The 10,122-nt window shown below is 39.5% G+C and overlaps 1 protein-coding gene across 1 annotated transcript; it reads left to right on the top strand.

Annotated features, from left to right (window-relative positions):
* The first annotated feature begins 928 nt into the window (after positions 1–928).
* cog2 (component of oligomeric golgi complex 2) lies at positions 929–9,855 on the top strand. The gene is made up of 18 exons (XM_061039981.1): positions 929–1,089; positions 1,317–1,478; positions 2,394–2,459; positions 2,553–2,633; positions 2,913–3,016; positions 3,296–3,404; positions 3,648–3,827; positions 3,922–4,046; positions 4,274–4,400; positions 4,521–4,660; positions 5,933–5,994; positions 6,085–6,239; positions 6,333–6,518; positions 6,659–6,731; positions 7,159–7,301; positions 8,511–8,650; positions 8,851–9,034; positions 9,177–9,855. Exons 1-18 carry the CDS (start codon positions 1,024–1,026, stop codon positions 9,264–9,266), a joined length of 2,193 nt encoding a protein of 730 aa, XP_060895964.1. The 5' UTR covers positions 929–1,023; the 3' UTR covers positions 9,267–9,855.
* Positions 9,856–10,122: the final 267 nt, after the last annotated feature.

Below are 10,122 nucleotides of genomic sequence, written 5' to 3'. Positions count from 1 at the left end.
TTGCTGAGAATATAGACTACAAATCGTTCTCTCTTTTATTTTTTATTATTGTAAAATATATCCGTTACAGTTTAGATTGTGTTGAGCTCCAAAATTATGCTTTTCTTATTTTGTACCCCTGATCTAGTTGGGCCTTTACAATGGAACATGATTAAAATACAGTTTTCAGTATACCATAAAATTACGGATATGGAATAATGATAATATATACAACAACTAATACACAATTAACATACACTAGAAATAAGTTATTTGTAAGTAAAATAAGGGCAGTCATTGTTCCCTTTTATCCAGCAGCCTACTTAACCCTATTTTTTTAAAATTCTATATCAAATGTATGTGTAACCCCTTCTCCCATAAAGCAGAAAACCAACTTTATACACTAAAATATGAAAATAAAATGTTGGACACAGAAAGTGACTGTTCCTCCATATTTTTTTAGTTTTTCATGTTATATCAAATTTGCACACCGAATCTTCAAACTTATTTGTTTCATATAACAATCTCAACAAGCTTTATTAGTAGCCTAGATGTTTAGTATACTATTGATCCTACAATACAATACGATCTTGCTTAGAAGGTGAACTTTAGTGTGGTGTTGTACAATTTTAATGTTTCTTTTTTAAATGTTTTAGGATTGACTTGGGATCAGCTAAACAATGTGAATGTCAACTCTGAAACCAACATAAGCAAGAAGTGCTCAGAAAAACGTCGACACACTCAATTAAATAAAAAAATATGTTATAAGATCAAAAGCACCACAGGAAAAAAAAATTAATGGAATTTCCAAAACACTTTACCCTTAATTTTTTTGTAACTAAACTAGTTATTTATTTATTTTATCGAAGGCTGCAGCACCTTTACCGCGTACTGCCTCTAGAGGGCGCTAAAGTATAATTATATCCTGTAGTGTGTTCTCCTTGCTCTTCTTCGGGGGTGCTCTTGCCATGTTTGCGGAAACTAGGTTACAGCAGCTAGCTGAAGGCTTGTAACTTATATCTGTCACATCGTAGCCGTGTTTTAATGTCCAAAATGAACCTACCAAAGGGACCAGATTCTTTGTGCTTCGATAAAGATGTTTTTATGAAGGCAAGTATCCCCTTGGTATTACGTGTCGTTAAGCCCTAACGATAGATATGATGTCAAGCCAGCTAGCATTTTGTAGTTCCCTGTTGATCCAGGATGCTCCTAGCACTAGTCACTGTTAAACTGAGGAACATTCCGTCTCTCAACTTGATTATAATCTGGATGTTATTGTCTGTGTGGCTGATTACCAGCTGCTGTAAATCTGTGTGTTTGTGTGTCTGTGTCTGCAGGATGACTTTGATGTGGACCAGTTTGTGGCGGAGTGTCGGAAGCAGGTCCAGCTGGAGGAGATGAGAGAGGACCTGGAGCTTTATTATAAGCTGCTGAAAACGGCCATGGTGGAGCTCATTAATAAGGACTACGCTGACTTTGTTAACCTCTCCACCAACCTGGTCAGTTAGAAATAAGAACTGTTGTTTTGAACACCAAACAGCTTGTAGTCAACAGGAGACAAGGAGGGCAGCTAGAAATCACTGTCCAGCTTTATAATATATGTATATATATATACATATATATATGTTATAATATAATAATAAATAATAATTTATGCCTTGCTCAAGGTAAAGATACAATCAATCACTGTAGTGTAAATAGCATTCATCACGATCTCGTCATCAAGTTTTCAAAAAATCCTTAAAATAGCAGTTCAACATAAAAAGCTATTGAGTCACTGCTTGTTTGTTTCTACATTAGAGCATTAATATACTGTACTTTGAATAAAGACCATCCTTTAGGAAAGGGTCACACCTCGGCAGTGCTCAGGAAGTGGACTGGCACCTCTCCAGCTACCAGACTTGGTCCGTGCCGGGACTTGAACTGGCGACCATCCGATTCCCAACCCAAGTCCCTACAGACTGAGCTACTGCCGCCAAGAAAGATTACGCTTATCAAGAAAGATTCTTATAATGTTATAATGCCTGACAACTATCAGCTGAAATATTGTATATTCAGCCTGTAAATCCAAAAGGCAATGCTTTTAGTTTATCTTATCACACATGTTTATTGTAGACAGATATGTATAAGGAATCTGCAGTGCAGTAAACCTCAGCATTAATAGTTGTTTGATTTATACGGAGTTTAGTGTTGTGTTTTGCTTAGAGTAATAATTTCTTAACGTTTTCTAAATATCAGTTTGATTATTGTTGAAAACTAAATTTCCTTAACTGTTACAGCAATCTTTAAAACACAGTGTTTTGCTCTTCAAAGCGTAACAGTGAGCAGACCACCCAGTCTTTATATTTTAAAGTAAATCTGCTAGTTTGAGGGCAGACGGTGTCTTTTTTTAGAGCTCTGTTTCTTTGTTGCAGGTGGGGATGGACAAAGCCCTCAATCAGCTTTCTGTGCCACTTGGGCAGTTACGAGAGGAGGTTATGGTATGTAATTGATACGTAAAGTCAGTAAGCTTTGGTGAATTCCTGCCATAGAGTGTTCATGGTATTCACGCGCCTGACTCTCTTGTATTGCAGAGTCTGCGGTCCTGTGTGAGTGAGGTGATTGAAGCTATAGACAGCCAACTGTCCAAACAGGACGACCTGCAGAAAAAAAAGGTTTGGTTCCTCACCACCTTGTCTCATATTTTTCATTCATTGTAAAAAAAAAATAAAAAAAAAAAAGAAAAGAAAAACGTGTATTTTACAATGCACTTTGATGGTCTAGCATGGTGTGCTTGTGATAAATGATCAACTTGTTGTTTTTATCAAGCTATATGTGATGCTATGCAGATTATGAACCTGATTTCCTGTTAGTTTTTTTTTTTTGCTATATTAGTTTATCTACCTAATCTAAATAAAATATTACAATTAAACTATTACTTTATCATCCATCAGGTGTATGTTTTGAGGCTGATTCAGGTGGTGCGCTCAGTGGAGAAGATCGAGAAGATTCTCCACTCACAGAACTCTAAAGAATCCAGCTCACTTGAAATCAGCAGGTGGGACACTGACATGCCAGAAAACTCTGTAGATAACCTGTCATTTCCTGTGTGCAGGTTATATTCCAAATATATTAAGTTTAAATATTTGCTTAATACTATTTATCCTGACTAGGTATGGCATATAGGAAGCCAATCAATAGATCATTTAAGTGGAATCAAGTCCTGTGTGTATGTTCTTTTTTTAGGCTAGAGTGCGAAAACCTGACATTTCGGTTTTGTTTTGTAAGAAATGCATTTCCATGTAATGTCTGTAAACATGTCTGTGTATGTGTGCAGTCCTTTGCTAGCAGGTCAGATTCTGGAGAGGATTGCTACAGAATTCAACCAGCTGCAGTTCCACGCTGTGCAGAGCAAAGGCATGCCCCTCCTCGACAAAGTCCGACCTGTAAGTTGATTTCATTCAGTGTCAGTCATTTGAACAGCTGATGAACCGATAGCTCCTCACTGAATCAGTCAGTTCTTTGGCATAGATTCCCTACTGTCAATCGTTCAGTCTTATAGTTATTTGAAAAAGTGAATCAGTTTCTGTTCATTAAAATACAGAGAATTATTCCAAAACAACAGTATCTGTTCAAACTTTTTTTCTTTTGGTTGTTGTTAATTTGATAAGTGTCCGTCCTCTTGTCAGCGTATCGCAGGGATCACCTCCATGCTCCAGCAGTCTCTGGAGGGTTTGCTGATCGAGGGTCTGCAAACATCCAACGTGGTCATGGTGCGTCACTGCCTGAGGACATATGCCACCATAGACAAGACTCGAGATGCCGAGGCCCTGGTAGGACAAGTGCTGGTAAAACCATACATGGACCAGGTAAATGAGCCTGCGTGTTTTAAGCCTCTGTGGATCCAATGGCATTTCTGCTTTTTTCTTAAAATATCAAGTTAATTTCTTCTCCTTCTTTTAGGTGATAATAGAGAAGGCGGTGAAGTCCAGCCCAAACGGTCTCCAATTAATGTACACTAGATTGTTGGAGTTTGTTCCTCATCACTGCAGACTGCTTAGAGAGGTCACTGGAGGAGCTATATCCAGGTATTCATGATAACATGGCAGCAAATTCACTCAAAGCATGAGTGGATGAAGGAGTTCTCTGTTGTGGGTCAAATACTCTACTTTCATCTGTAAAGCTGTGGGGGCATCTTGACCTCACAATTTTGATAGTTATATTTTTTTATTTGCATATTTCTAACATGATTACAATTCAATATAAATGATATATTTAGATATATTGAACGTGTGGATGTTTCCTCTCACCTCAGTGACAAAGCTGACATCGTGCCAGGTTATGACTTCCTGGTGAACTCTGTGTGGCCCGAGATAATCAAAGCGATCGAGGAGAGGTTGGCCTACCTCTTCAACCCTGGAAACCCCGACATATTCTATGAGGTGAATTATTTCTTAGTCTTAGTTTTGTTTACTGTGTTTCTAGCACACTATGCGCTGGTGGACTCAGTTGTGTCACCTGTCTGTTAAGTGAGTGAGTTAACACTTTATCTTCTGTTCTAGCGTTACAGTGCGAGTGTGGAGTTTGTCCGGAGGTTTGAGCGTCAGTGCAGCTCACAGGCCAGTGTGAAGAGACTGAGAGTTCACCCCTCGTATACCAGCTTCCACAACAAATGGAACCTGCCTGTCTACTTTCAATTACGGTACGATTTGCTAAACACCAACTCTGCTCTAAATATAAAGCCTACAGATAACATTGTGTGCAGAACTACTCATGTAAAATTATTAAGTGAGTGAGTTTTAGAGAATAATTGTAGGCTATTTATTTTTTTTAACCCTTGACTGAGCCAGGCTGTTTGTTTCCAGCAACGATGTAGCCTTGTATTAAAATGATAACATGAGATTTCTAGCAAGCTTCTCTTCCAATCATCTACAAGAAAGCATAAGAGTCTATTTGCAATCATAGTCAAACACATACACAACCTGATATTCCTTCATTTTTACTGGTTGGGAATGGACTTAAAGGTGAATTTAGACCAGGGGTCTCCAACAGGTAGCTCGGGAGCTACTGGTAGCTCGCGGGCAGGTTTTCAGTAGCTTGCCCATAGGTTGACCGACTGTGTTAAAAATAAAAATAAAAATCTGACGACGGTAAATGCACCTCTTCCCACTATTCATATATTTGGCCCATAAAAACAAGTATGAAGTACTAATGTTTTCTTGGACATTGATGTGAATTTAAGATTATTGATAAGCATTGGCTTATTGCAATTTCACACATGTACAAACAGTAGCTTAATTCAGCTGAGCTATGTAAATAAATGCAGGCGATTTGATGCAAGTAGCCCTTGGCCACTTTCATTTTTTGAAAGTAGCTCTCAGATGAAAAAAGGTTGGAGACCCCTGATTTAGACCATCAGCTTAAATGTAGAAGGTTAGATGTCAGTTAAGGTTGAATTTCAGTGTGGCATGTCTTTTTGAAGAATCATCTAGTGTTGCTTTCAGTACTCAAGAGACGAGCTTAGATTAAAATTCCAGCCTCTCAGCTTTTTTTTTTTTTTTTTTACATAAAAAAAAGTTGGCAGACGTTCACACGTTCACACAAAGCTCAATTTGATAAGAATCTAGAAAAATGCTGAAGGGTTTAAGTTTCATGCAGAATGATGAAAATGTGAAAAGTCAAGGATGTGTATCAGCTTATTACTGAACATCAACATGACACTGGACCTTGACTTAGTGTCCATTGATCTGTGTGAAAAAGAAGAGAATTTCTTCTGTTTGTCAACCTCCCCATGCTCACACATAAACGCTCACACTGTAAAGATAAGAGCTTGTGTCCTCATTTCACAACAGCTTTTCGGGAAATTCCAAAGTTTCCGAAGCGCACACATGTCATGGGCACAGCTGATGCGTAAGCTCGTGACAAACAGATTGTGTTGTTCTTTCCTTATTTGCATGTCTTGTCCTTTTTTCAGGTACAAGGAAATAGCTGGAAGTTTGGAGAACGCCGTAAGTGATGGACTAGAGGCAGCACCAGGTATAAACGTATTCTCTGTTATGATCACTTGTGTTAACCTAATGCCACTTTAACTGCACAATCATGGTGTTCATGTCTGTTCACTTCCAGCTGGCAGCAGCACCTACCACCTGCAGGTGTCTGAGGTGTTGTGGTCCTGCCTAGTGAGATGTTGGTCAGACAAAATCTACCTGTCACCTCTGGCTCATCGCTTCTGGAAGCTCACACTGCAGCTTTACGCACGATATGCCGAGTTTCTTGATGAGGTAAAAAAAAAACAGACTTTTTTTAAACAAATAAACAGACACATCGCTGTTACCCCAAGCACTTACTCCTCATCTCCTTTGGTATCCTCACAGGTGTTAACAAAGACTCCAACCCCAGAGGTGACCAAAGAGCCAACCAGGCCTCTGCCCAGCTCAGCCTCCTCCACCTCCAGCCGAACATCTTTGGAGGAGGGCGGTAGCGAGAGTGGGAGTCCTGTCTCTCTTTCCACTAAACAGCTAGTCTACATCGCAGCTGACATCCAAAAGCTGCAGGAGAAGGTGTGCACACAATATTAAGACATTTATTCACCAAAGTATATCCAATTTACATGCTTAAGGGTTAACCGTGCACAAAATGATATGTCAATGACAAAGTGTTCCTTTAAAAAAAAAAAAAAAAAATGCCATTTTTTTCTCAGATTCCAGAGTTGTCAGAGATGGTCAGACAACGATTGGAAGCAAACGGATTCAAAAACTTTGCTCTTGTGGAAGGTGAGCTATCCATCCAGTGACATATCATAGTAATGAAGCTTTTCACACACTTTTCAATGTTTGCTTGATCTTACTCTTAAATGTTGCGTCTGGAGATAAGGTAGAACAAAAAGCTGGGGGGTTCAGTGCACTTGTAATCACTTGTGTTGCACTTGCATTGATTCATAAAACAGAAGCTGGAATACAAGCTTAACTTCAACACTTCTCAGGAAGGGAGTTTGAAGATTTCTGCACATTATCTACTGCCGGCCCATTGTTACGGAGATCATGCCCAGAGGCACGAGTCAGGGCAAACCTTAATCTGTTGTTTACTGACATTTAAAATGCCACGGTTCAACCCTAACAGCTTTTTGAAAATGTCATCTTCAAAGACAATATCTCTGCCACAAAACACATTATCATTAACTAGTGTTTTCTTCTATGTCAGATGCTCTTTCAGACTCAAAGGCTTGCCTGTCAAGAAGCATTCCCACTCTGAACACAAAGATGTCCCAGCATCTGACTGAACGCAGTTGCCGCTTCCTGAAGAGCGCCTCTGAGGTTCCGAGACTCTACCGCAGGACTAATAAGGTCAGTGAGGCGGCAAACATGCGCACATGTCCCTCTGTGTTGCTTCATGTCTTCAAATGTCTTGGAACAATCATTAGGAACATTGCTGGCCTGACTAAGACAAAACCTGGAGGGATAATACACTGGGTACCATGTCGTGGCATTAACGTTTTTTTCCTGATGGAAATGTTACAATAGACGGTCACTTTTGCCACATTTAACATGCATTGACAAGTCAGATTCTGATGAAAATCAGATGATCCTGAATGACGAATGGTTTTAATATAACTTTTTTTCTCAACAAAATAATGATTTGTTATGGATGGATAGACGTCTTTTGTCAGTATCTGGCACCAAAAATGACCAAAAATCATGTTGATTATTTCCTAGAAAAATGCTGATGACTTATCTTGCAATCAGGGAGCATATATTTATCACCTATACAATGACATACCTTCAAAATCAGCAGACATTTATTGACCATTTCTGTGTTTGCATCACATTCAGTCTTTTTGTGCCTTCATTGGAGAGACAGGACAGTTGATTGAGTCAGAAATCGGTGAGAGAGAGTGTGGGGAATGATATGCAGGAAAAGTACTACAGCCTCTGATACATGGGTCACACAAACGAACCGCTCGGCAACCTGATTGGGCAACCTGCACCAATAACCTTTGAATCAGTGTTGTGGTACCGAGTCCAGGACCCTAGTCCAGGATTTGGACTTGAACCCTGATTTTAAGGACTTGTGACTTGACTCGCGCATTAAATACATTTACTACAATGGAGAACTGAAGCCCATCTTAGAACTCGGCTCATGCTCAACCTCAGGGATTCGGACTTGGACTTTTTTTGGTGACTCAGAGTCAAGGTTTGGTGATTGGACTACAACACTGCTTTGAATACTAATGTGCTGATAAGGTTTTATATACTCAACTCTTTATTTTTATTTTCATGTAAGTCAAATCAGATTGTTTGCTCAGGATTTCCTTCACCAAAAAGCTTCAAATTCATGTTTACATTACATTTCATAGCTGTGTATTAAATGACAATAAGCTGAAACACAGTGAAAACATGACGTGGCTCTCTGTATCCTCAACAAGAACTAAATGCCGAAACCTTTAACATGAACTATCAACCAGATTCCTTAACATAACCTAATGTTAAAATTGAAATTGTTACAACCAAAATGTTTTTAAAGCTTTGCTGTGATTCAAACATTCTTTTGATCAGGATGTGCCGGTGCGTGCTTCAGCCTACATGGACAACGCCTTACGGCCATTACACCAGCTGCTGACCGACTCGACCGGGCTGGTTACCCCCGCCACGGCGCAAGAGTGGCTGCGAGTTACACTGTCAGAGTGCACACAGAGGTTAGCAATTAATCACACACCTGCAAGTTTTGAGGAATTCAAATGTATGGCCAGTGCCGCTTTAAAAAAAAAAAAAAAAAAGACCTCTTCCAGATTTAGTGCTAGTGAAAGACGATATTTTTTTCTGAAGGTAGCGTTTATTTATTAAGATTTCTTTCTAGCTGCATCCAATTCACATTTTCCATCTTTCTTGTGTTCAGGTACTATGAGACAATCTCTGAAGTGCTAAGCTCGGTGAGAAAAATGGAAGAGAGTCTGAAGCGACTGAAGCAAGCAAGAAAGGGCGCGAGCACGGCTACAACAGCGGGAACAAACGGTGGACCCACTGACGACAGCAAGATCAGACTTCAACTCGCACTGGATGTGGAATACCTGGGAGAACAGGTGGGTGGCACATGCTAATGCCAATATGTGCTGACAAATGAATATTAAGTTCTGTGACAAAGTGCACCGTCCTGTAGAAATACTTGGATTTTCTCTCTGTACTACACTCTTGTTTTATTCTTTGTATTGTTGTGTGTTTCAGATCCAGAAGATGGGTCTTCAGCCAAGTGACATCTCCATGTTCTCCACTCTGATGGACCTTGTAAAAGAGGCCAGAGAGCTCGCTGAATAGAACCAGGGAAAGTAGACTCAGTGGTGACTGAAAAGAATGAGCCTGCTGGACTTAGCCCTGCATTTTCTGAAGACTTGATAAGGAAATCAAAGGATCTGGTAACTGGTAATGATGATCGAACCAAGAAGGATGAAGGACAAGACCTGACACTACTGAGATCTTTTTTTTTTTTAACCCTTTCTTACCAAAAGACGTTTGTTCAGTGGCGATATTAAAACCAAATTGCACAAGAAGTCTCCAACGGGAGCTTTTCAGGAAGTTGTTGAATGAGAGTGGATCATCATAACTTCTACTGAAGGCATGCTAACGAATGAGACTTTATGGTGCTGTGATAATGAAAACCTTTTCACCAAATGAGTGCCGCTGGGTGCTCGTACCAAACACTGCTTTATGGATCAGTCTTGTTCGGATCACGTGTTGGGAAACAGACACTAAACTGTAAAGACAGAACATGAATGTCTGCTACTTGGTGAAGGACGAATCTAAAACAAGACTTTTAGTGTGATTTAAAAAAAAGATACAAATGTAATGTATAATATAATTTCTTTAAAATTATGTAACATAACATGGGATTAAATGAAGAACTATGGGTACTGTGTTTTTGTCTGTGATATTAAAAAAAGAAGTATCTGGTTACAAAGGGTTGTCGTATTTGAAGGAAGTATTCAGAACATTTAATTGAGTAAAGGTACAAATACCAAATTCTAAACATACTTTGACAAGTAAGTCATTGAGGTGTACATTTAGAACAGTATGACCAGACCAAGACCAGAGTGCTCCGAGACAAGACCAAGACATTTAGGGATCGGTACTGAGTCAAGACCAAGACCCAGGCAGGGCGAGACCGAGACAAGAC

The sequence above is a fragment of the Labrus mixtus genome, chromosome 6 (genome assembly GCF_963584025.1).
Source record: "Labrus mixtus chromosome 6, fLabMix1.1, whole genome shotgun sequence".
NCBI classification, from domain to species: domain Eukaryota; kingdom Metazoa; phylum Chordata; class Actinopteri; order Labriformes; family Labridae; genus Labrus; species Labrus mixtus.
This window is presented reverse-complemented; position numbering and strand designations above follow the sequence as displayed.